General features: G+C 39.8%; 1 protein-coding gene across 5 annotated transcripts; it reads left to right on the top strand.

The window, feature by feature from the left end:
- Positions 1-17: 17 nt before the first annotated feature.
- Positions 18-27,794, top strand: vdrb (vitamin D receptor b). Of its 5 annotated transcripts, none has more exons than XM_072684436.1 (12): positions 18-1,422; positions 2,078-2,992; positions 5,064-5,114; positions 7,287-7,440; positions 16,135-16,279; positions 16,563-16,693; positions 16,868-17,052; positions 17,256-17,355; positions 19,056-19,239; positions 20,355-20,506; positions 21,181-21,297; positions 21,787-27,794. In XM_072684436.1, the coding sequence occupies exons 5-12, from the start codon at positions 16,137-16,139 to the stop codon at positions 22,038-22,040; spliced, it is 1,266 nt and encodes a 421-aa protein (XP_072540537.1). In that variant the 5' UTR covers positions 18-1,422; positions 2,078-2,992; positions 5,064-5,114; positions 7,287-7,440; positions 16,135-16,136; the 3' UTR covers positions 22,041-27,794. The 5 variants fall into 5 exon arrangements, with proteins under 5 accessions (XP_072540537.1, XP_072540538.1, XP_072540536.1 ...); XM_072684437.1 differs by having other exon boundaries at positions 18-2,127; positions 2,909-2,992; XM_072684435.1 differs by having other exon boundaries at positions 18-2,137; positions 2,909-2,992.
- Positions 27,795-27,950: the final 156 nt, after the last annotated feature.

Below are 27,950 nucleotides of genomic sequence, written 5' to 3'. Positions count from 1 at the left end.
GCACACGTATAGCAGCGCAAGTGTTGGTAATGTAATGCTCTCTCTTCTCTCTCAACTTATAAACTTCTTATCTGTTGTGACTTTAGTCAGAACTAACACTACAAACTAACGTAAACATCCAGTTATTTATTAATGCACCGATAGACTGTCATTGCGAGGCGACAGCCACCAACCACAATCTTCGGTTAAGTACAACTTTCTATCCCTAACATCAACTACTGACGTTAGCTAGCTAACGCTAACTAGCTAGCCCTAACACTGTCGTCCATTTGCGAGTTGTCCACAGAGCCTGGACCAGAGCCATTTTCTGATGCAAAGATGATGCCGTTTGTCATTACAGGCAGTGTTAGTCTAATGTTTTAGACTGTACCGGGGTGCTCACCAAACTGTCCCGAAAACAGCAGTGCTAATGAGCCCACTAGCTAGCTAGCTAGCTAACGTTATAGCTAGCTAGCATATTGGCTGCTTAGGGTAGCTAGGTTAGCACCTTATGGACTTACAGTAAGATAAACAGCCAAGCCTGTTAAAACAGCTTAGCTAGCTATATGGCTGTAAGAAAAACAAAGATGTATGGTAGTTTCTCTACCAGTCGGCGCCCCCTTTTTATTAAAGACTCCCTTCATGCAGGATTTATTTTATTGTTTTGCAGCAAGATCCACACAAAGAGCTACCATGCCCGACTAGCAAGCTAGCTAGCACTAACTAACTTACAGCGACTGATTGTCGTCTCACAACTTTGCCCGTGTTGTGTGTTTCGCTGACATTGCGGGAAAGGGTGGTGTGTTTGCTACTGACGGTCTATGCATGTTTATACCCTGTAGAGTAACTGGTAGCTAAGATTTCTACTGTCCAGATCATCCACTTTGAATCGAGAAAGTAGTGTGTGTGTGTGTGTGTGTGTGTGTGTTCTGCTCCTGCTCTTTAATGGTTCTGCACTGGGACTGTAAAAAGTAGGAGGAGGTAAGCTGATTTCTGGGATTTCTGGTTTAATTGGTATCTCTGGAGTGGCAGGATTATCCAGTAACCTCCAAATCAATCACACAGGGTAGCCACGGTCAGAGTTACATGGCACAGTGTAATGGTGGCATTGTATTTTTAGCTGTTAGGTTCATGTTTAAAAAAGTTACAAGGTGAAGGATGGACTGTACACTCTCTCTCTCTCTCTCTCTCTCTCTCTCTCTCTCTCTCTCTCTCCTATAGGTACATGATACTCCATCACATACAGTTGACCTTTTTGTACATCTGAGGGTAACCCTTCACTGAAGACATCAGTAACAGTTCAAGTAAAATCCATCCACTAGAATTTACCATGATTGTATTGTGGTGATGTTATCTGGTTGCACTAAATCCAGTCCTGCTGAAAATAAGACAATCAGTAAACTTCTGCTTCTGGAGACGCTCAAGCTCCTTGAGCTAAAGTTGGTGAGGCTGCATGATATATTTGAGCTAAAATAGATAATCAGCTTTCGGTTCCTCACTCAGTGCACAAAGGAAAGAGCAGCTATTTGATGCTGCAACAAAAATGCAGTGTGGGTTGAGGAATTATGTCTGCTTTAATAATAAATGAAGTGTTTTACTTGGATTATACAACATATTTTAATAGAACTAGACATGTACGCCATACTGCGGCTTAATGTCTTAAGAGTCAGTGTTCCCATTAAGCCCTACACGTGTGTGTGTGTGCATATGTGCCATGTTTCTGTGGAACGGCAGTGTTTTTTTTCTTTGTGGGGGTCTTTGAGTGGTCAGGGGACCGGCGTACTGTTTGTAGATGAGTCTAATTCAGGAAGTCTTTTGTGCTATTTCTGTTCAAAGAAGATCTTCTCAAAAATGGGGTCTATAAGCGACAGTTTTGATTATGGGATAGTTTTGAACAAGCCATTGCAAACATACATCTCTGACTTCTGAGCAGGCTTTGAGCATTTCTGTCATGTGCATATGCAGCAATACTTGCAGATGCGGTTGTCTGTTGTGCAAACTCAAGACTGTGTCAAGACTAGACTATTTATATGCATGTTTTTAAACTGAAGAGCTTACATTAAACATTTGCATTAAATGCCATTTTTATCTGATTTAGTTCAGTTCAATCAGTTGTTCCAGGTCGGGACTGAACTTCACACACACAAGGTATTTCAGGGTAATGCAATTTTTCATTCACAGTTAGTAATCCGAATCATTGTGAATGGTTAGGCTGTTGGGTTTTGAAATGTGGCATAATTTATTAATATTAATATATTCATTAATTTATATGTATGGCATTTAACAGATGGTCTCATTAAGAGTGACTTCTAGAAGTGCTTAAGTGTGAATAAGCCAAAAGTACAAGCTTAGATACTGTTAAATACTCAAGTCAGTACTGATACCTAGATACAAGGATACACAATACCCAACCGCTAGCATTACATTGGCATAGCCGTCTTCACACTTTGCCTGATTTCTCGCTGCATATCAATGTCACAGAGATCAAAGAAATGAGATACTTACATGTAATCACAAGCCTTTAATAAGTGCTTGATTAGTGGATATTTACAGATATGTCTTCAGTGGGCATTTTTTTAAAAGCGTCTCGGCTCTTTGGACTCTCAGGGGAAGTGTGTTGCACCACCTCGGCCCCAGGTGTAAAAAGCTCAAATATAAAGTATAAGAAATGAAATCTGGTTGAGTTTCTCAGATTAATTTAGTAACTATTGATGTTATATTTCACTCTCTCTTGATCTATCTGATAATAGATAAGAGCTCAGATTTCTGTTAAAGGTTTGAACAGGTCATGAGAAACCAGCGATAGGTCGGTCTGATGCTTCTTATCCTGCTCTGATTTCCATACTGAATCATGACTGGCTGGCTGACCTTGAACTTTGACATACATTGACATAATCTCACTGTAAGTTGTGTTCTCTGCACTTTCCAGAGCGATCTTTGCAAAGGTCGCGACCTGTTACAACGTGTCCACAACCAGAGTTTGTAGCAGATAAGTGACGGACCAGAAAAACTGGTAAGTTAAAAAAGACTATTTATAAATACAGAAAAAATACAGAAGTTCTCCTTTAAAAGTAGCTTTACTTCACTTGTTTGTTTGACGTGTAGGTGTCCCAATCAAAAAAACGCTACAAGTAGCAGGAGAGTTTGGCACCACAGCAACACCTATTCAAACATAAACAGTAGTATCTTTTCTGGACAGCATCCAGTTGAGTATAACCGGCTACAGCCTTGATTTTCTAGGTGATTACATCACCTGACTCTCTGTGCCACAGGTCACATTCCTTCCCTTTGGACGTAAGTGGTACAAGACTATTCAAAATACAAGCCTGTAATTTAATTTAAATGATCCACATAATTGTCCAGGCAAAAGTGACAGTGCTCACTTTAGAGTTTCATGTCACCAGTCACATTCCAGTCTGCTCTGTTAGATTGCAAGTTGGGACTGTGCTGTTTCTATTTTCGACTCACTGTCGAATCATGATAGCATGATAACAATAGGCAGCTCATGATAATGTTGTTAGTGAATTATTAGTGTATTATTATTGTGTTATCACTCATCTTTGGAGCTATTCAAAGGGTTTACTTCTCTTTTATATCTCTAATATTCATACTGAATTATTTATGACTAAAGTTGGACAGTTAGAATGGAGGACCAGTAAGGGATTTTTAAAAAATCATCAGTAAATAGAATTACTGACAATTGTGCTGCTCTGATCTGCCTTCTGTCAGGATAATGTAAAGTAATTACCTCACCAGTGTTCTGAGCATAAAGTGACATAAAGGACTAGGGATGGGCAGTATCAACTTTTAAATAGTACAGTGGTATACATTATTTCTGGGGACGGGAAGTAGCGGAAGCTGTGTAATTAGAACAAATGTTGCTGTAGTCTCATTGAACGTTATTTAAAACTGAAAAAAGTATCATATACAAAGTTCAGTTTGCTCACAGGGTGACAAACCATCTAACAAGTGCACACTTTAAAATCAGTCATTTAGTAAATGTTAAACTGTCAGTCTACAGCTACAAATGTTTAACTGCTCTGAATCAGGAGAGCCTGGTTAGCCTTAGCTTAGTTAGCAGGACAACAATCTGCTCACCACAGAACAAACTAAAGTGTAGCTGACTGAAAGCCCACTTATAAATGTTTAGACAGGGATGACTCAGATCGAGTGACCGGTGACCCTGCAACTTTTGCGAAGCGTCAAGTATAAATAAACATGGTATTGTGGGAACTGTAGTGGTTTGGAAATATTGCAATGGTAACTGTAGTGTTGTTTGTTCCCCCCGACCCTCCTTCCTTATCTTTTTTTTTTTACTTGTTTCTTGTTCTCACCTTCAGATTTGAAACACATTGAACATGCTAATGTTTACACTTACTCCTTAACTAACACACTACAGGCTGTATTTACTACCTCGGGGGGACTGCACAGCACAAGATGGAACAAACTGTAAATTTCACAACTGTTTGTTCAAATAAAATATGAAGAAACCTGGTCAATCATGAATTTTTGTTTTATTCCATGTTGTACTGTACTAGTACCGAACCATTAGGTTCAAACCACGGTGTGACTTTTGTGTACCGTCACACCCATAGTTAACTCTGTACAGAGACACTGCTACTCGTTGATAATTACAGGTTTTGTATAACATCCAAACACAAAGCAGATCCCCTCTGGCTTGCAGTGAAGATGAATTTGAAATGAACTTTGAGGCCAGAATGTCTGAGTGACAGGGGTAGGTGGCTCTACCGTCTGTACAGTGCACATTACTGTAGCGAAATGAGGGAAGTAATGCCTGCCTGTATAGAGATCTATACAAAGTGATAAACACCCCACAACCATTGTATGTCTATAGCACTAGCAATGTGTTTGCATAGCTGCATTATGCCTCACAATGTTGTTGCCTGAGACTATGTTTAAGACATATCTGAGAGAAGCTTTAGGCAGTGTGTACCCAAACAAATCATTTTTTTCAGATTTACCACTATTGTACATTTATCAACACTACAGTACAAAACCACATGACACATGTAGGTTCACTGGTTGTGTTGAATAGTAAATAGATGGCTATATTTGTGTTGTAGACATGGTGCCTCCAGGTTTCTGTCACTACCACTGTAAAGAAATCTGAGTAGGTAAGTTTCTCTGCAATGCACCATTCCACACCAAACTATTCTGAACAACTTTGTTTAACCATTGGTTTCTACAGAAAATGAAAACAAAATCCTCTTCATGAATGTGTTTTTTTTTCTTCTATGAAGTTGCCATTTCATAGCTCCAGTGTTTTCATCCGATTAATCCCTAGCTAATCGTAATGATTGATGGAGGTTCATTTGAATTGGTGATTTTTTAAACGAATTAATCAACTTTAATCGAGGACTTGTAATAACCCTAATCCAGTTTCGCAAATACCTTCGTCATACCCTTACACAGTTCCAGACAATAGCTCTCACACTCCGTTATGGGGGTAGAGATGGAAACAGGGGCGGATAAACTGAAAGCCACTGCCTTCCCCTCCCCCTCCCCCCCTCCGCCACAATGCAACTCGTACCATCGTTCGCGGCTCTGCGGCCTCTTCCTCTCATTCCTCCACATCAGCTCTTTTCCTCTTTCTCCCCCACCTCATCCTCTGTCACTCACACCAGCTGAGCAGCGCTGCCCTTGGCATAACCCAAACCAAACACCACACATGTATACACAAACACACACACACACATTCATGCATACTTGCACCCTCCCCCTTCTCCCAAGTGCCACAGGGCTGGATTCCCCTTATGAGACTTCCACTCATGCGATCACACGAGAACACACACTTCTCTTCCTCTCTTCTGCTGTCTCTCACACCCACACCCACACCACACAAAGGGTTTTCATTTTAGTCCCTGCACTAGATGCATACTTCTGCTGCATTACTGCCCAGGCTGGGGGGACACACCCAAGTGAAACTGACCCACATCCATTCGCATTCAGAAAGCAACCTGAACACTGAACACGTCCTTCATTCATTTTTCCTTCCCCTAACTGAGTATCAATACAGGGGTCAATCTCAGCCATTGCACTAATAGGCAGCTGCACGTGGTCAGCGGACGACGCTGCAGCAGCGCTCATGATTAAACCATGAAAACGACACTGCTTTTCATGGCTTCTCACGCGGACTCGGTTGTTTACCTCTTAGCTGCGTGACGTCATGACACACCCCTTGTGTGTGTGAGTGGGGGGGGGGGGTTGTGTGTGTGTGTGTGTGTGTGTGTGTGTGTATGTATGTGTGGATGGAATGTGGGAGTTGTCCCCCCACGCGCGTTACAAGCATCGAACTCGACCAAGCAGAGAGCGCGTGGCCGTGGATGTCACACCAACCAAAACACCGGACGCAAGCGCCTTTCATCCGTTATTGGCGGAGAGCCGCGCGCGCCAGGCGGGGCCTCGTTACACCGAGCCCCCGTCTATTTAGGTCCAAGTTCAACCGTTTCTGTTTTTTTCCCCTCGCAGTCTCCTAACACCCAACGTGGGTTCAAAGTTTTGTTTTGTTTCGCCTCCCTCCGGTGGAAGAAGCCGTCGCGTGATATCGCTGCCCCGCGCCGAAAGGTACGTCGAAACGGGCAATCGATCGTACGGAGGCGCACGCATCTCGCGGCCGACGGTAGAAAATACAATCTCACGCGGGACGGGGGATAGCCCAGCCAGAGCCAGCCTGCCTGCAGCCGCAGCGCCGTTAGCGTGTAGCTTTAGCTGGCCCGAGCCCGAGCTCGAGCGAGGAGACCCTCGGGCGTTTCGAGCTACCGAGAGCGCGGGCGGGGGGCGTGTTCATGCCCGCGCCTCGGCGTGCTAGCGCGGGAGCTGCTGCCAACTTCTCCGCTTAAACACACACACACACACAGAGGAGGAGAGAGAAGGAGGAAGGCTACACAGAAGGAGAGGTTTACAAGTTACGGAGCAACGAGCAGAGCGAAGCAAAACTCGCATCGGAAAAGTTGCAGTCGGGTATGAACCGGTTCACCATGTGTTACTGAGATTCCAGAGTGAAACGAACGTTGCATACACACACACACACACACACACTCGCTCGCTCTTGCACACGCGCACACACGTTAGCCGAGGCGAGTGAAAACAAAAGCTGCTAGCACGAGTCCGCTAACGGTAACGTTAGGTAACCTGCTCGAGTCGCTGCGCTCTCCGAAGCGTGAACTCGGCTCGAGCCGCGCTGCGTTACACTGTTTTACCTCACACACATCCCCGTTTCCTCGCGCGGTGTTTCGCTGTGGAAGCTAAACAGCAAAGCCTCTAACTTTAACTTGTCCTGGTTGTAGGTTTCACGGACACGGACGTCGATCTCGGCAACGTGGAAAACTTGGTTCACGAGTCAAGAAGACAAAACGTTATCTAGCTAGCTACCTCAGGGAGGGGAGCGAAAACCACATCGAGGAAACGGCGGCTTTCGGAAAAGGCATGACCAAAACTCAGGTAGGGATGTGTGTTCATAGGTGTGTGTGTGTGTGTGGTGTTTTAATCTTGTTACGGTAAACTCTACATCCTCCTGATAGCTCACTGCAGCCATTTGCAACTGCGACACAATTTAGAGGCACACTTTGAGCTGTGAGTTAACTCAACCTCCCTGCTCGCTAACAAACTTAACTAAAGCGTTTAGGTCGGTTGCAGCTGCGTGTTTGTGCTGGTGTGAAGTGTGAGGACTTTTCTGCATTCAGTCTTGATTTCTTGAATATTGCTGCTGGCGAGTGAATTAAGGAGTAGCTATCTCAACCTCGTGATGTTGGTGATCCTCGCTGTGGGTTGGTAGAAGCCATTCATATATTCGTCCAGACACCAGATAGGTTTATGAACTGGTGGCAGATCCTTTATAAACTGTGTAAAGCTTGTATCTAAACTGCATGCACTGAGTTATGGAGACTGTTGGCACCAAGTCCAAGTTTTTGTTAGTTTCATTAAGTGACAAGAATGCTGTGAAGAAGGACAAGGTCATTGTAAACGTACTGACATCTCTGGTGGCTCTTTCTCCTTCATTTAGCTAGCTCACTTCTGTTACATTCTTCATACAGCTTTGTTAGCTAATTATTATATGGAGGAATTCTGCAGATATTAACTGGTAACACAACAGTTATTAACAGTAGGAGCTACATTGTATTGCACAGGGGTGTACAAGCAAAATAGTGTGGTTAAGGTGGTGTGGTTCAATAGAGATGTCATGGTTCAATGGAGAACCATTGCCTTTTCTTAGGAACCCCTAAAGAACAGCCTTTGAAGGGTGTAGTTTAGTGTGTGATCACAGTTTGTTTAGCATTGTGTGCAGAACTGGAACAGAAACAGCCCATTTGACTGTCGTTAATGGATGTCAAAGGAATGGTTCACCGGAAAAACAACTGTACACAATTCCCTCCTTACTCTAGTTGGAGTCAGTCGTTCTTTTGTGGTTCTTTAGTACTGGACCAACTTAAGTTGCAAAAAACGAATAGAAGCGCATGTCATGGTATATGTTAAATTAGCCGTCTGGCTCCGGAGCAGGAATAAAGAACCAAACTTTAGACACCAAACAAGTCACTAAGTGTAATACAGCCAGCAGCACTGGTTGTCTTCTGGGTGCTGCTCAGTAAAAGTATTGGTCTGTGATTTGCTCATTTGCTGTGAAGGAGCATAAGATGAGCCAGCCATGTAACAGGATTAACTGTGATACTCTGGAGAAGTCCCAAATCTCTTTCTCTCACACACGCACTCTTTTTCTTCCTCCCTCTCTTTCATCTTCTTGTCTTTTGGCTTTTTATGAAATAGCACAGTTAATCAGTTCCTTCAGTCCGGTTAGCAGGTCAGAGTTTGCTTTAAAAAAAAGCTTTAAAATGGTCCCTTGCTCCGTCTTGCTCTGTCTTGATGACACAGTCCAGGCCCTGTGTTTAGTGTGTTGGTATAACCCTTACTTCCCCTCTTTGGTATGAAAACTGTGTGTTGATTTCATAACCATGATCCTGACGTCTGGATCTGTGTTTGTGTGAATTTGTGCAGAAGTGTTCTCGTGATGTAGCTTGTGTGTTTGAATGTGGAATTTGGTTGTATGTCCTGATTGTTATTGTAGTCATGTTCATTTTGGGAGTTGGAATGTGTGTGTGTGTCTGTATGCAGTTTCTGTAACTCTAGAAAGAAGCTGTGAGGCCTTGACTGTAGCCCTGTACAGAGGCCCGTCGAAGGGGAGGCTGGCCGTGTGTATGTGTGTGTATGTATATGTGTTTGCGTGCAGACCGCTGGGATTGGACACGGGATAGAGGGACCCCCGTACGGAAGTAGGGAAAAGGGAGGAAAGAGGAAGGAGGAGTCACTCACGCTTTCTGGTCATATGTGTACATGCTCCTGTTCTGTACAACGTGTGCTAAACGCACAGAAAGAATTACAGTAAAGGGTTATTTCTGAAATAGGTTTAAATTGTAGATTTATACAAATATATATATGTATATATATTATATATGTGTTATATATTATATGATGCCTTGTGAATTATGGATTCATTCTTTCATAAAAATGTTGCGGTACAGAGAAAACAAATTTAAAGAGAGCACATTTGGTAATTTGCTGACTCTTTGCTTTGTTTAAATATTAATTTTGTCAACTACTTATGTGATTGTAATTAAGGTGAGACAGATAAATTGTCTGAGTACATAAATAATAGCTGTAGTGACACACCATAGAGCTGAATTAGAAAATATTAGGGCTGCAGTCCAAATACACTCCAAGCATTCTATGGAAATCATAACACTTACAACATACAGTTTTTGGCCACATTGCCATACAAATTAGACTGTTGTGTAGACTGTTGACTTGGTATTGTAAAGACTGTACGTAAACAATGATTTATTGGCCAGTTCTTGTAGTTCGAGCCAGCTGAAAGCAGACCACCTGCAACACACTACTTGGAGCCAAAAAGAGACCCTCGGTTCACATGAGGTAGTTTTGGTAGATTCATTACATCAAACTTTTTATTTCTCAGTCTTACAGATTACTTAACATTACTTATTTTTGACATTTATGCAATGAGACTGACACTAATTCAGCTGGGCTTACAAGGTTACTTGTATTACAAAGGTGGGCCAATGTAGTGTTAGGAGTCATGTCCAAGGACTCCTACTGGTGTAGCAAAGCATAGTCACCCAGACCAGAATCGAACCTCAGTGTCCGTGGTGTGGTAGCTTACTGGCAGATGATATCTCACTGGCAGGTGTTATCTCTTGCACCACGCCAACCAATCTTGTTGTAGTTGTAGGCATTTCTACCTAAATTTCATTCCTGTCAATATCCCAGCAAAGCTGACACTCACAGAACAACAAAGTAAAGATGAGGGGTTTCCCGAATGGGTTTATCACCAGGAGACTGCTGGCTTAATCCTCGGTGTTGATACAGCCACTCAGCCAGGAGTCCCAGAGAGCATTATTGCATATTATTGCATGGCGTCCCCCCACCACCACCCTGCATGATGCTAGTCAGGGATGGCGTATGTTCATGTAACAGAACTTGCAGTTAGTGTTCAGTTAACTCCGAGTGTGTTCATTCAGCTGTCCAATGACATTGCATTAGCGGAAGTTTAAAAAGAGGCAGTTGGCTAACTTCACGTGACTGAGGAAATTCTTCACTCTCCCAGCACCGGTTCCTAGGTAGTGGGTGGAAATTGGATATGACTTAAAAAGTGAAAATTAGTTTAAAATGTAAAGCCTTTATCCACTCCCAAGTGTATTGTTCTATTTCAGGTGTATTGAGTCATTAATTAATTTCCTTTAGGAAACTAATAAAAAAAATGCAAAGAGGCAAATTATTTTTATTAAAATTGCTTTAAAAAATGACTTCACTAAATAGTCTTGCAGTTACCTAAATTATGAGCAACAAGCTGAATATGTCATCTTAATGTAAAGGCAGATTCAGGTGTTGCAGGGGTCCAGATATATGTAGATATTAGGGACGTCATTGTAATAGTGTTCAGGTAACTACAATGTACTAATGTATTAATGGTTGAATATACAATATATTAATGGTTGAAGTGTTTTTTTGACGAGTTAGCGAAGCGCCAAGTTGTTCAGCCCAGATCTGGTTGTAGAAAGGATATCTTTTTATGAACACATTTAATTTGATTTCAAATACAATAAATGCATAACTGCAAACATGTGGGCATTAATTAGATTCAGCAGGTGTTGATTTCCTCTGCAATGAAAACAAAAAATTCATGTAACATTATGGGACAAGTATCTGTAATACAAAGCAAAGCAGGACATATGTATAATGAAGAGTATGTCTCATAAGACGTTGTCAGAGGTCTTTGGAATATGTTCATGTTTGTAGCGTAAGCGTATTTTGTTGATGATTGGTTCTAGGAAAAAGCAAGACTTCTTGTGGAAAACATGTTTTCATAGTGTTACTGAATTGCTGTCTTCGTGTGTGTTTTTGTTTTTGAGAAAGAGAGAGAGCCTTGTAGTTTGTAAGTGCATTTGTGTGTGTGTGTGTGTTTTCGAACGCCTGGCTGTGTCTTAGCTGGAAGGTTCGTTTGAGGACAGCAGAATTTTATGTGTGTTCTGGACCTGAACTGACCCAACTGGCTCTAAGTTTTTACACACATACAGATGCTGCTTCAGTGTGTGTGTGTGTGTGTGTTTGCTGGACATTAGAGGGGATCGTGTGACTGTTATTGTGTGTTGAGGAAGTGCGCAGGACAGCTTGTCTCTTCTTGCCTGTCTCAGTGTCTCCTCCTGTTTTAGTGTTTTCTGGGACTTCTGAACAAACTGATCAAACTAAAATGTTTTTTTTTTTTGTGTGTGTGTGTGTGTGTGTGTGTGTGTGTGTGTGTGTGTGTGTGTGTGTGTGTGCACTTGTATGTGTATGTTACCTTTGCAGTCACCATGCCACTGCTGATGCTCTTTTAGCTGTGAGCCTGTCAGTGTGTTGTGCTCGTAACTAATGAGCTCTAAAATCCCTTATAGTGCATTTCTCCCACTGCAAATCCCATCTCTTAGAACGTAGAAACAGAAACCAATCTTTACAGGAAGTCATTTAAATATGGCCACAGTAATTGAGCAGAGGTTTAGCACTGATTCTAGACATATGATATAAAGACATGGCAATAAGCACTTTTAGAATAGTTTCTTTAAATAAATCAAACTGGAATTTTATATCTGATTAAAATGAGCAGATCAGAATCAACTGATCCAACTGACAGTTTCTTTGACCTTTTTTACAGTTAGCTTACCACTTAGTATGTGAGAACTCTGTTATATAGTTGTTTTGGCTTTTGTCCTGTACATTATAATAAACAACACCATGAAAGAGCATTTTTAGATATTTACTTCAATATTTAATGTATTATGGGAAGAACAAAATAACCTACTAAATTGATAATGTAATAGAATTGCTTATTTTGTAGTATTTTATCTTAAGATTTGATCAGCATGTTTATTTCATTTTACTTTACACATGTATTTTATTTTACTTTATGTCATTGCAACTTCAGACATTCTGCATTTTCCATCATTCTGGAGTTTGCAAACCTGCAAAGGTGCACAGGAATCTAAAAAAATGGTCATTTTTATACATTTATGCAGCAGATAAATTTAGAAACAGAATGGCCTTAAGGAGTTTTGTTTCATAACACAGTGTGCTCTATATGTAGTTGAAAGTCCCTTGACTTGACAGCATATTTTATTTTATTGAAAACATTATATCCCAACTTTTGTGTAGTCAAAATACAGTCAAAACCATAACTATCTATATATGATAAACTGTCATTTGCTAATGACTATACTCTGGTATCTCCATAGACACAATACCATCCTGATCAATTGTGTGAGCGAGTTGGTAGCATTGATGCAAAGACGGCTCTGATGAGTGATCTTTTCGCTCAGAATGAAACTTCTGTTGGTGGCATCCATGTGGCCAGAGGGTCAAAATGAAACTGAAGGAATAAATAAGAAAGCTTCAGTGGTGCATACATGCAGTAATTGTACATCTTGTGCTTTGTATTTGTTTTGCCAGTGTATCTCTTAGTAGCAAAAATACGTTAGATTTTAGGTTGTATATTTGGAAGTGTTTTAAAATAGTGATTACTTTTTTTTTATTTGGCCTTTGCGAAATGAACTGAATCATTTCAGTGTGTGAAATGTACACAAACAGTATATGGAAAGTAAGATTCCACAAGAACAACACTAAAGGCTGTGTCACTCAGAATAGGGTCAAAGTGCTGAAACAGGCTGAACACTCCCAGCATGCCTTGGCCTACTTTTACGCTTGCACTGCAGCTCAGTCGGTTAAGTGGTTAACTCGGCACAATCTTAAAGAACACCGTGATTATACATTTAGTGAAGAAGTGAGTCATGCTGTCCAAACATGTCTTCCAATGTTTCCATTTGTCTTTAGAGATCTCAGATGTTTGTTTTGAAGTTGTTTTGCAGAAAGCAGATTAAGTAAAATCATCAGCTCCCTCAAAGTAAATTACTTTGATATTGTCGCTGATACTACAAGAACATCACTGTTCCTATCTAGTGTTTATCTAGCATTTGTAAGAACACAGAGAAATACATTCTTCTTGCGGTTGACCAGTAGGGACAAAATATTGCAATTCTGTTGCTACATATTGTGCTACATTACACACACGCAGGGGAATGCTTTTTGTGGCATGGGTAAATATTGACCTGCAAATTATTTGGCCAAAATGATTTACCATCAGTTAAATCATGTGAGTGCCTTGACCTTTTAAAACACTCACTCAGAAAACATATCAGGAACATTTGAGACTGGTCAGGATACTCACAGCAGACAAGAAGAAATGCAGTGATTTCGTTAGGTTGCCTATTTACATATTACAGCTGTCTCAGCTTCCGCTGTGACAGTAGCCTGTTGCCAGGGCCGGTATTGTGATAACAATTAACAAATGGGGAATTGTGCAGCGCTGCTTCATGCTATTTTTGTAAGGCAGGCCAGCTTGAAACATAAGACAACAGCCATGGGAAACCTTTAAACATAATCCAAAACAACTCTTCTACAGTTCTTCCCAGCTATCAGATTTCCAGCTGTAACATCATAGTCGGTGGATGATAAATATATATATTTTCTTTCTAGATTTCATCTGTGTATTTGTACGTAAATAGAAATGCAGTGTATGTTACTGTTGGCAACTACTGTTGACATGTATTGTGCACTTGTTGTGTGGCCCAGAATTTAATATCAGTTCATTCTTTACATGGATACTGTTTTTGACAAAATGTGAGAGTAGACCTGTCATGATATATATATATATATATTTATTTATGACATATTGTCCTAGAAATAATTAAGATAAACAATATTACTGCAATTTTAATTTCACATCACTGATAGTGTTAATAAAACAACATAATAAAACAGTTACACCCCTTTGAAGAGCAATGAACTTTTAATAATATTCAGACACTGGTATTGAAATAAAAAAATGGAAACATCCTCACTAATTAAAATCCAGAAATAAAATAAAATGGCTGTTTTTAAACAAGTAGGCATACCAGCTCATTCTGTTTATGGGGTTTAATTGAACAATATAGACAATATTGAGGCCTGCAAAAACTATTGAGGTCATGTCCATGTATTAAGTTTGTCACATTATTATCCTGACAGGCCTATGTGAAAGTTACATTACAGCAATTGTTAAATCGTCAACATAAATCTGTACTTTTACACATTACTAAATATAAAATACATGCAAAAAGAAGACACAGGAATGTCCTCAGAGTGCACACAAACATTTGGAGTGCTGGTCAGTCCACTCTCACCACACTCTTTTATTTCTACTTCTAAAAACTAGGTGCAGTTCACTCTTTTCCAGCCATCCAATTTCAACACTTTTTCATCCTCTAAATAGACAAATTAATAATGCCAAAGTCTGCTTTGTGTCAGTGCGTGTATATCACTTCTGACCATAATAGGTTAGTTTATTATTTAAGAGTTTTCTCCACAGGCTGTTGAAAGTGTGGGTCAATCAGTCAGGAGCCTGTATAATCAAACCAAATTACTTTTCTGCTGATTGATGTGTATGTGTGTGTGTGTGTGTGAGTGTGTGAGAGTATGTGAAGGTGATTACTTTTTAGGTTTAGTTCAGGGCTTTTGTATATGCATGGATGCAAGGCAGTTTGTGTGTGTGTGTGTGTGTGTGGTGTTTTACAGTAGCACTTCTATAGGGTCGCTGTATAAGGGACACTATGGGGCACTCAGCGTGTGTTCCGGAACACTCACTGTGTTTATTCTAAAACCCTCCCTCTTTTTTCCCCAACTATGAAAGGTGGAATTTCCTTAGAACCTGGAATTCTGTGTGAAAACAGGAATGCTGTGACATCACTCCCTGCGCTGCAGTGTTTATTTAGCCAGCGCTGTTCCTGTTTGCACGTGGAGTGTTGTAGAGTCCCCAGCGCTTTCACAGACTGGACTGCAGCTCTGTTTTTGCACAGGGAGGGCGCTTTGTTAGATAGTCGGTCAGTAGTGAAGTGCTGATTTGTACCTTTAGGGCTGATCTGTATATTCAGAAGATCGTCTTCAGTAGTTTAGTATTCAGACAAAAGGGTGACTGATTACTATAAAATAACGATTACTTAAACAGACTAAATTTTAATGCCTGCTATAAAATGATCAACAAATGAACATGCAAGCTGCATCATGCAAAATTGCGCTGCCATCACTGCCTTTCTTAGATTACTAGTCTTTTTTAAATATAAATATTTGTAGTATATCGATATTCAGATTTGTCTGTTGATGTTCATTTTCAATGTGCATACATTAGCACTGCTTATGTAAGGGATCTCTTTTCCGCTGGATGTTTTCTCAGTTTACTGACTGTTGTCCCCTTTGGTGTATCTCAGTTCAGATGATTTACGGTTCTATTAAAGCATTTTTAATTATTCAACACTGTGCTAAAGCACGTCAGTTATGATTTGTGGTTCTGTTATGATATTGGTCAATGTAAAAGAACAGGGGGATTTCCAGCTGCTTTACCCATTATATACAGTCAATTTCTCCATCAGCTCCTCCCCCTCAGTCTGGCCCTCAGTAAATCAGTAAACCCACTGCTTACCATTCGTAAGAAACTGACTCTCCCTTTCTCTCATTTCTCTCTCTCTCTTTCTCTATTTGGTTCTCTTGTTTTGGCTGTCTTTCCAGTGATGGAGTCCACAGTTAGTACATCCACCCAGGTGCCTGATGAGTTTGACCGCAATGTTCCACGGATCTGTGGTGTATGTGGAGACAAAGCTACTGGCTTCCATTTTAATGCTATGACCTGTGAGGGCTGCAAGGGTTTCTTCAGGTACAAACACACACACACTCTTAAATATTTAACTTTTAAACTCATGGGTTTCTCCATCCATCCGGTTGTTAGTGACCTGACATGATCAAGTACCAATCGATTTACAGACTGCCAGAACGGTGTCAAAATTCTCACAACACTTTCATTTGCAATAACAAGACAATACGAAAATCTGTGTTGTTGTTTTGGGATGTGTGTTTTAGGCCTGAATTTCTTTCAAGCTTGCACTTTACAGTAAGAATTACACAGATTGTTATAGATATGTGTTGTTTATCTATGCTAGGCGCAGCATGAAGCGGAAAGCCACCTTTACGTGCCCATTTAATGGAAACTGCAGTATTACTAAGGACAACCGCCGCCACTGCCAGGCCTGCAGACTTAAACGCTGTTTGGATATTGGCATGATGAAGGAGTGTGAGTAATTACACAGCACACATTTTGTGGCTTTGAAGACTGTGGTCTCTCACGCACATGCCTGGGAATTCTCGGTGGCGTTGGCGTTGTCATTATTTTACTGTGCTATCTTATTATCTCAGTTTTAACTTTCATGACCTTTTACACTTGATAATTTCAAGATCTCTCTGGCAGTTATCCTGACTGATGAGGAGGTGCAGAGAAAGAAGGATCTGATCCAGAGGAGGAAGGATGAGGAGGCGCAGAAGGAGGCGCAGAAGCCCCGCCTGTCTGAGGAGCATCACAGGATAATCAACACACTGGTGGAGGCGCATCACAAAACCTATGATGACTCTTACTCTGATTTCTCACGCTTTAGGGTAATCCATCATTAATGCTGATTGCTAAAAAAATGACAGACTAATTAATTAATAATTAATTATTAATGTAATGTTATGTACTGAATAAAAATACATACTAATTACCATGTCCCAAGTAGTAATGCCTATTTTACTTATAATTCTGAGTGTGGATGTATGGTATTCTCTCTGTTTTACGGTGTGTATGCATGTTTGTGTTACAGCCTCCTGTGAGAGAAGGTCCTGTGACACGCAGTGCCAGTCGAGCAGCTTCTCTGCACTCACTGTCAGATGCTTCCTCCGACTCCTTCAGCCACTCTCCTGGTAACATACACAGGCACACACACACTTACCCACACACAGTAGCATAATTTCTATTTGTTGCAGTACAAAGGTGTTTAACATTTCATTGAATAGTACAGATAATAAGTCATAGTCTCTGACTTTATTAATTGCAGTAATTTCAGTCTAAATTGAAAAGAAGTCTGTACTTATTATGAAACTAGTGTGCTAATTGTGTGTGAGAACTGTCAGTCCTGTGACTTGTCAGAATACATGTTCAGATAACAACTAGGTGTGTTTATCTGTGATTGCCAGATCCCTTGATGAGGGGTTTAGGAGGTTGAAATCTAAGCAAATCAGAAATACCACAAAGTACATGTTGGCCTGCTAGGGTTTCCGGTATAACATTTCTTTTGTGAATGCTCTCCCTGTAATACTAATCTAGTTGGCTGTGTATGTAAAAAAAAAAGTGGGGGTGGCCAACAAAAGAAAAGTAGTTTTCATCTCTTACTGCATATTGCTTTAAGAATATAAAACTGCAACACAAATAAACACTGACACGTCACTTTAAGCATGTTTGTCTCTCTCCCTTAATTAGGTAGAGTAATTCTTCCTTGTACAGAGTGGACTCCTTCCATAAGAACAGGCCTGATTTAACAAGAAAAACACTCTAATGAACAACAGATTATTCACCTACACACCCGCGTACACACACTACTTGGACTCACTGATTGTTTTCCCAGCTCTGGCCAACTTACATCACCTATTTTGTTGTTTTTTTCCTTCTTACTTCTCTACTTTTTATTCAGCATCATTAGAAACTTCACTTGCCATTAGTAAGCAACAGTCCGAAAAATAAATGTATTTGCGTGCCTTTTCTAAATGATTATATCAGTAATTAGGCCCCCCTCCACACACACACACACACACACCTTTTCTCTCTCACTTTGTTTCTCTCTGTCTCTCTTGTTTACGTTGTTGAAAATATGGTTTGGGGGTGGGGGGTTAGGTGTTGACAGATAACCTTTTTGTCTTTGTGCCAAAATATGTGGATACTCAGAGTAAAGATTTGTACATGCAATTTTTTTGTCAGGCAACTCAAAGTACTGACTAACAAGAATTAACTAAATGCAAGGAGTCGGTTACTCAATCCTGCGACGTTTAGGCTTATAGCTGAACAGGCTGCATGATTACTCTCAGGTGTGAAGATACAAAGGCATTTTATGTATTCATGACAACAAGTGCATACTACCTTTGTAAGATGTGTTATGTGTTATGCTAACTTTGATATATTTATATATTATATACGTTGAAGTGTTTAGGGAAATTAACATTTGTGTTGTATTTCATAAAATATGGACAACATTTCCCCTAAATTACAAATACAAATGTTACTATTTAGAGCATTTATTTGCAGAAATGACAACTACTCTAAACAACTGCTCAAATAATGCAAATACAAATAAATGATTACAATAATTATAATGCAAAGAAGTTATTATTCTAATTTAAATAACACAGTACTAATATTTGAACTCTGAGAGCTTTAAAAAAAATCACTATGGTGAAATAGTGTTGTCTTTGTGCTGTTGGGTGACTTTATGCCATGTATAGTATAGAAGAGATGCAAATTTACAAAAAAAGTGGTCTCTTCTTTTTTTTCCAGAGCTATATATATATATATTTAATAATGATACGTAATTAAATATATTTTCTGTCTCTTTTCTTCTATTTGCCTGCAGAGTCTGGTGACAGTAAGATGAATCTAAGTAACCTGTTGATGATGTATCAGGAACAGGGCTCCAGCAGCCCGGAGTCTCCAGAAGACAACAGCTCTCGCCTCTCCATGCTGCCCCACCTGGCTGACCTGGTCAGCTACAGCATACAGAAGGTTATCGGCTTTGCCAAGATGATCCCTGGATTTAGGTGTGTGTATATGTGTGTACACATGCGCATGCATGTTTACGTTTTATGCACAATAAGAATCAAGTACGCAATCACATTTTTATTTGTCAATTTGGTTCATTTGCTTGTTTTTCATAGCATTTTGAAATGCTATCAACATACACTAGATTCATTTGTTAGTCCTCATTTTTGTGATTGTGTATTCCATAACAACCAGTAACCAAACAGCATTTTAAAATATTTTACACAGTATTCCAAGGTATTTTCGAAAAACAAAACATTTAAAACTATTAAATGATCAAGAATATATTGAAATTGTCTGAATATATTAACATTTTTGTAAAGTTATCTGCTTGTTGACATTCTTGTTGACATATTAATTTAATTCTTGTTATTTCAAACATTTACTATTCCATTTTGAATCATCTGCATCTCATTTTTATCATTTTGGCACATCAAGAATCTCTGTCCCCTGTATTCAGATTCTCATTTTCATTTTTTAAACATGAAGGCACACAGTACTAACATATTACAGTTGTTTTATACTTTAACCTGGAACTAATGTGATTCAAAACATTGATTCAAAAGTATTTTTAATAGTAAACTATAAGTAGTCATTTGTTAAGGTTCAACATGAAACAAATCTATACAGCTCTTTAAAACATCTGTCTAATATGAATGAGTTGTTGACAAAAGCCTATTGATGTAGCCTATGGGTTGTTTTGTTCTGTTGGAATGTAAGACATTCTGTTTTCAGACTAAGCTGAGAACCAGTCCAACCTGGCTTTGTTATGGGTTTGTACATTATAGTGTGTAAGAAGAAGTATGACAGACAATTAGACGTTAACCTATAAATGCTAGAAAACTATGCAGATTATTTTAATTTCCCCTGGGGAAATGAATGAATATTGTATGTGAATATGTGTTTGCCTGCAGATTTTTGTGTTTACTTCTGTTTTATTTAGTGACTTAACGTGTCCTTGCACATTTGCACATTCATTAGGAAACTCATGTTGTCATGGTAGCAAGGGAAAGAGAGAGAGAAACACTTCACAAACTGTTTCTGTTTGTTTGAGTGCAATATAGACCATATCACCAAATGCAATTATGTACATGTACATGTGTGTTCGTCACAGGGAGTTAAGTGCAGAGGATCAGATAGCTCTGCTGAAGTCCAGTGCTATTGAAGTGATCATGCTGAGGTCAAACCAGTCCTTTAGCCTGGAGGATATGAGCTGGAGCTGTGGAGGGCCAGAGTTTAAGTACTGTGTCAATGATGTCACTAAAGGTACAGAAACACACTGTACAAAGACACATCACACCACAATACTTATAGATCATATCAATAATTAATTACAAATAGCCAGTTCTGACATTTGAATTATAGTAGTATTGTTTTAGTCCATATCATAAAAAAATATTTTCAGTGCTCTTTAAAAATAAAAATACTCCATTTTCAGTCCGTGTATGGAAAAAAAAATCAAAAACTGTTGCCTGTTCTGAGTTTGTTGTTTTTGTGATGGCACACATAAGTGATTTTTATGTAAATTCAACTATTTAGCCCACAGATTGGCTCAGCAAATTACTACAGAAGTTCTAAGGAGTGTTTCAGCCTGGCTTATTTAACAGGACACAATATAGATTGGAAAATGGCTATGTAAAAATGATGTATGACTTTTAGTTAGATAAAGAAGTGGATCTCAGGGGGGAAAATACAAGATACATTTAGGCTACAGGCCCTTTAACTAAACAATGCTTCAGCAACATCATGAAAAGTACTTTACGAGCATAAATATGTACAAACAAAGGCTACATACATACATATAGACATACAAACATGGATAGATACAGATGTACCAGTCCAGTCTGAATGTTGTCTTAGACAGTATTTTCCATATGCCTGATGAAATAAACCCTTGTGGGCTTGTGTGTGTGTGTGTTTCTATGTGTGTGGGTGTATAGCTGGACACACCCTGGAGTTGCTGGAGCCTCTGGTGAAGTTTCAGGTTGGCCTGAAGAAGCTGAATCTGCATGAAGAAGAGCATGTTCTGCTGATGGCTATCTGCCTGCTCTCCCCTGGTGCGTTTCTTAGTGCTGCTGATTGGTACAGCAGGAATTTATCTATCCATGCCCCATTCACAAAGATGTTCTTTTGAAGCTAATATTGAGAGGTTGGACACATTTACAAAATGTTCACAGAATTGTAGTTTATAACACTTTACATAAAATATGCAGTGTAAAGTTTTTTTTGTTTGGTTGTTTTTTTTGTTTTGTTGTTTTTGGGTTTTTTTTTTAGAAATTGAGCCAAAATTCTGTTCATTGCCATGTCAGTATATATTGTAGATGGCAAGTACACCTGGGACAATGCTGAGTAATTAGATTAATTTCAGCATGCCTAGTATTTATAGACAGTATGCATAGTAGCCTGTCGTAGATCAACTATCTTGCTAACATGAAACTAGTAAAATGCCTGCTTAACCTATTAATAAGAAGGGAATGCATTGTTCTGGCTATAGCATACCTCAGCTGTGAGCATGTAACTGAGCTGGTGAGTATGTCCTTTTGCAGATCGGCCCGGCGTGCAGGATCACGCACGCGTGGAGGCTCTTCAGGACCAGCTGTCAGAGGTCCTGCAGGCGTACATCCGCGTGCACCACTCTGGCGGTCGCCTGCTCTATGCGAAAATGATCCAGAAGCTGGCAGACCTGCGCAGCCTGAACGAGGAGCACTCCAAGCAGTACCGCTCACTCTCCTTCCAGCCTGAGCACAGCATGCAGCTCACACCACTCGTGCTAGAGGTGTTCGGAGGCCAGGTCACCTAGCCACAGCCCCGTCCAGATCACAGGTCATGGGGGTGGGGGTCAATGGGCGTGACCCCAAGAGGTTGTGGTGGAGAAGGAGTGAATGTATGGACAATCACCCTGAGAAACACACAGAGAGTGGTGTGTGTGTGTGTGTGTGTGTGTGTGTGTGTGAGAGAGAGAGAGGGAGAGAGAGAGAGAAAGAGAGAGAAAGAGTGTGTTCTATAATTTACAGACACATTAGTTACTGTGTGGTAGACGAATGGGTGCTTTTTAATCACAGTTTATTGGCAGTCATTGAGTGCCATCACACAATGTGGCACAGATTACCTGTTGTTTTATTCCATGAACACTAGCCAACAGTATTACACTCTGTGTGTAGCTCTTGTGTGAGTGAGTGTAAGTGTGTGTAAGAGAGAGAGAGAGAAACTTATCCTAAAGCTCTGCTTTGTCCCCAAAGTGCTGTCCACTACTGCTGATTCCTTCTTTTCACCTCCTGCCTTTAAATGCACACGGTCACCAGAGCTAATTCTCCACACAGCACCATTAGCCTAGCCACTGAACCAATCACAAAGCAGTGCCGCCCAGTCTGACCTTCAGTGCAGAGCTCTGGTTGGCCGCTAATCTTTTTCTGTCCTCTCCTGTTATGCACCTTGTAGTGACTGAGTAATTACTCTGGGTCTGTGTGGAGTGACCAGTGCTTTAACAGCATTCGTTGCTAAACTAATATGTAAATATGACTATAATCTTTAACTCTGCATTCTCAAACTCTATACCTATATTCTTTACATCTGGTCTGAGATCTGTGTATATAAATTACTTTCTCTTTAGGCTTACTATGGCTAATGGCAGAACAGGGATGTTCTGTAATGACTGGTTTTGTTAATGGCTATACAAATGCACATATGTACTCACAAACCATAAGCTGATTACCATGTAACCTCTGGGGTTGGAATTGATAGTGGGGTTTTAAAGGTATAGCTTATCATTTCCTTTCTACCACTGTCATATGTACAGTGGATTGTTATGCTTTCTGAAAGATAATCTGCCATCAGCTTTGCTTGCTTTATGTAACTTCATTAAGTGATATTCATTAGACTTTTTCCCTGTATATTCTTCCTTTAATTTGATTACTCATTATTGCTGTGGGATCTCCTACAAACCCTAAAATGTGCCCATTGCTTTTCGCTTTAGTGGGGAGTTGATGCTGATGTGCGGTCACCCCTGCACTGAGGTCTGAGGTCCTTAGGCTTGTGGGCATTTCAGTCCTTTTTCAGTGCTTGTCCCTCCAGTTATCAGATTCCACAGGGAGAACATCATCGTGAGGCTGCTCCTCAAGTGTGCAGAGAGTTGTTAATTCTCTCTTTACACTCTCACTGTTTTTTTCCAGTCTCTGGTAGATTTGCTGCTCTAATGCTCCCCCTAATGGTTAATCATAAGTACTGCTAGTGATTGGGAATTGAAGCTATTTACTGTATCGTATATAATACTACTCTTATTTTCTTATTTCATGCAATTCTATGGCTAATTCTCTTTATGTAGAATAAGGTATGCCGCAACCATAACTGCTTATTATGAGTTATTGTGTGCTCCTTTAAATCATGTTGTTAAGAGTTAAGTTTGGTCAGTAGTGAGATGAGGCCATATTTATATGGCCCCACACAAGACACCACACCAGTGTTTGTAACACGTTCAAAAATCCATTCAGTTCATCCAGACTAACACTAAACGTAGGTAAACAATGCTTACGCATAAGGCGGCAAGTTGTCATCTATGCATCTAACGTGAATGCCTTATGCTTGGACTTTGATCCTCTACATCAGTTCATATTTTTCATTTATCAATGCCTTGTGCACGTGTTACAAATTCTAAATCTGGGCCTTTCCGCTGCTCTGGTAGATTCTGGGTTCCTCATTTGTCTGTGTGGAGAAAGGCTAGATTTGCCATGGTTGGAAATGTTGCTGAAAGCTCACTGCCGAGCTCCAGCACTGACTGCACTGGTTCCTTGTGCGTCTGGTGAAGGAAGCGTGTGGTCAAAGTGCCGATGGCAGGCCGAAGCTGCTTGGTCTAGGCTCAGGGTCGATGGCAGAATGTTCTTGTGTGATTTATTATTAGAGCTGATTGAGTACTGCTTTTGAGAAGGGCTGGGTTTTTCGTTGTAGGGACAGTGATCTTGCTATTGCGGAAAGGAAAACAAAACTACCTGGTGACTGAACTGAATTCAGTAGTGCAGATGTTTGAATGTTTGTGAGTGTGTGTTTGTGTGTGTGTAGTACAGCAGAACTGTAAAGCACTTATCTATTCACTATGTATATTCATATTTCCGTCTGGGCCTGGCATACTCAGCCCTGCCTGGGTTGCTAGTGAATATGTGTGGGTGTGTGCATGTCTGTGTGTGTGGGAGGGAGTGTGATAACATGGTTTCCCAGTCCAGTTATTTGCATAAGATAACTTAGTCATGGCACTTAAAATTCAATGTTATTCAAATATATCTATGAATGTTATTTTGAAAGATGAGCTTTTTTGGACATTGCTTTATTTATTCCCCCCTTATTGTGACTCCTAAATTAGTTCTAGACCCTTGCCAAATATTTGTCCCACCTAAAGTCTATTTTCCCATCACCACCAGTCAGAAAGAGCAAAGCTTGCAAGTGCCTCCTCAAACATATATGATGCCTGACTACACACAGTCTCAGGCCACAGACTACTGGCCATGCAGCATGCTAAACACCTCCGCGCACTTGGAGGAGAATGCTCTGTGCTTAGCTTCGTCACAAGCATGTAGATACCCTACTGGCTGGTATGTCACATGGTGATGTGGGAGAGAGAGACACATGCTGTGTCCAATTGTATACGAAACACTGATACTTTAAGGTACATATCATGTACTACCTGCTGAAAAAAAATCTTTTGCAACTAATATTCAGTAAAATGTCATAATTAAAACATTTAAAATAGAAACTATAAACTATAAATAGTAAATTTTTCACCACACCAAACAGTTTGTTTATCAATCCATTAGTGTTTATCTTGTTGAAAGTAGCACGCACATGCCAGCTCTCCACACCGTACTGTGATTTGGCACAGCATACAAAACTGGCTTCCCTGTTCAAAATCTGACCAAAAGGTTTTCACATTTGAAATGATGCAGAGCCAGCAACCCTATCAGGGTTGCCAGAATTGGCAATATCCATGTTTTTTTTATTGAATTTATTTATTTTTATGCAACTTGATATGAAAACATGAAAATAACTAATACCTTATGGCATTTTGTGAAAAGGTATAAATAAATAGAATTTATGCAAAATGAATACAAAATAATATTCATGAAAATAATAAATACATAAATAACATGCCTGAAGCCCCTCCTTCCAACCTAACATCCTATATGTATGTATGTATGTATACATATATATATATATATATAGAATCCACCCAAAGATCGCTCTCCTCTCTTCAGTCCCCTTACAAATCATCATATGCTGGTGGCGTGGTCCAAACTAACAAAGTGTAATAGTGAATAATAACAGTTAGTAACAACACCGACAACAACAATAATAATAGATTATATAAACATTTACATGAGTCAGGGACCATGGCTTTTTTTCTTTATATACCAAATGAGCTCTACTCAGTGTCTGCCATACTTTTTAAAATTTTGTCCTCATCTTAAAATGTGGGCAAATAATTTCACTATGCTTCTAAATTGTTCAAATCAAAGTATGCTACATTTTTATTATACTCCTGATTATACTACATACTTTATATTGTAACACTCTTAAAATTGGTGTTTCGTATATATTTGGCATACAGCATCAGTGGTCCTGTTGTCCTGCTTTTTCTAATGATAATGAGAATGCTCCCAGCCATCAAAGGCACAGGACACAGCTGGAACTCGAACCTGAATCTCTGCTGCAGGGTGTTCCTCTGCATCACCACATGCACCTTTATTAATATTTTCAATAGTCTGATAGGTGTTGAAGGCATAGAATGGCAGATAGGTGTGTATGTGTATGTGTGTGTGGGTCTTTGTGTGTGCATGTGTGGGTGGGTGGGTGTTTGTGTATTTGTAGATATGCAGTGATATAGGAAATTGGGAGGTCTAGCTTTATGGTAACCCCCTCTACCTAACACAGGTTAAGGAAAACTCATATTTTCTTTCTCTTTCTGTCTTGTTTTCTTCATCTAAAGCTGCTCATTTCTATGTGTAATTTTATGTTTTCACTCTATTTCAAACTGGAGAAATGACAAAGCCTTTCAGTTTAACATTTCAGTGTTTCTGCAAAATGCTAAGACTTCACAGTGAAAGTGGAATCACAGTGTTTCTGTGTTCTATCTGGTTATGTGATGATGGTGAAAATGGCTTGGTCTGCTACACCAGCATCTAACTGTATTGTACAAATCCAAACAGAGATGACAAATGCAACAGTCTCAACAATGACAGTACACTACCCTTGATGAAGATAATGATGACGATAATGATGATCATGATGGATGATGATGGAAAAGAGGATAATATTAATGTTGGTCTTTTCTTTTTTTCTCTTGTTTTACTTAAAAAAAAATTGAGTCCAAAATGTAACCATAACAAACTACCTCACAGGGCTACAGACACATTTAATTTTGTATTTTTTTATGATTCATGTTTGTATTTATTGCCATGCAGTGGCTCACATGGATGACTCAGTACCTCAGAATTTATGAATTTCACACAACGCAACAGATCCGCCTTAACATAACGGCTCTTTTTTATCTTTGTGTATACAGTGTTTTTATCCTCAGCTTTCTCTCCAAGCACATTCTCTATACACACACACACACACACATACACATACATACATACACACACACACACACACACACACACATGCATACACATACATACATACACACACACACACACACACACATGCATACACATATATACATGCATACATACACACACACACACACACTAGAGAATGCTGAAAGCTGTTGTAGATGTGGTCACTCCTGTGACTGACAGTGTTCAGTAGCTGCTGGGATTGGTTGGCCTCGCTCAGGCCCCACCCCGTCTTGATTCTGACTGCTCAGTTGGATTTTGCTGCTCCACAAAAACATTTACAAGAAATGAACATAATCACCTCCGAGTCTCCCTCAGTTCCCCCTTTAGCATGTGTTGTGTTCACTGACAGTTTGATCTGGTTTACTGAGACTGGACCTCTAAACATACGGGACTCATTTACGAACACGCAAACTCCTCAGTACTTCTTAACGGAACCACCTCAGAATAAATAGCATTTACATCACACACATACACACTCACACCTCAAATGCAGCTGCTAAAGTGTCCATGTCTCAGCTCAGATCATGTTAAAGGAAAAGTGACACATTCACTCATAAAAGGGGGAAAACAGACTCACTCTTGTATTTCCTCTCTTGTCTGACCCTCATTGGCTACCGTAAGCACAGGGTCTGTACAGAATATTTGCGGCAGTAAACTGTTCGAAACCAACATAGAAGAGCTTTCCACTGTGCCTGAGTGATTAGGTATCGCAAAGTGAACTGTTGTAAAGACGCCATCAATGCTCACAGTTGAACAGTTGTATGCTTTCTCACCAGGAAGTCAGTTTACTGGTAAAATCAAGAATAAAATCCAACAGTTTAATGGTTTTCATTCCCTCTTTTTCTTTCAGCATTAAGTATTGTAAATTCATGTCTTTGATTTCATGTAATGTTTGTCTAATGTTTTACAAATCAAACAATAAATAACAACGTATATGATAATGATAAAAAGTGTGTGTGGTATTTTATTAATGTAACAACAATATGTGGATAAAAGTATTGGGACACCTGGACGTTCATTGTTTCTTCTGAAATCAAATATATTTAAAAATAATTTATCTTGCATTTGCTGGTAACTATCTCTGCTGTCCAGGAAAGGCTTTTAAG

The sequence above is a fragment of the Salminus brasiliensis genome, chromosome 7 (genome assembly GCF_030463535.1).
Source record: "Salminus brasiliensis chromosome 7, fSalBra1.hap2, whole genome shotgun sequence".
NCBI classification, from domain to species: domain Eukaryota; kingdom Metazoa; phylum Chordata; class Actinopteri; order Characiformes; family Bryconidae; genus Salminus; species Salminus brasiliensis.
Note: the sequence above shows the minus strand (reverse complement) of the source record. Positions and strands in the feature narration are given on the sequence as shown.

Coding starts and splice junctions, on each gene's coding strand:
- vdrb (XM_072684436.1), top strand. CDS start 16,137: ATGGAGTCCACAGTTAGTACATCCACCCAGGTGCCTGATGAGTTTGAC. Junction 16,694..16,867: donor TATTGGCATGATGAAGGAGT/GTGAGTAATTAC, acceptor TCTCTCTGGCAG/TTATCCTGACTGATGAGGAG. Junction 17,053..17,255: donor CTGATTTCTCACGCTTTAGG/GTAATCCATCAT, acceptor TTTGTGTTACAG/CCTCCTGTGAGAGAAGGTCC.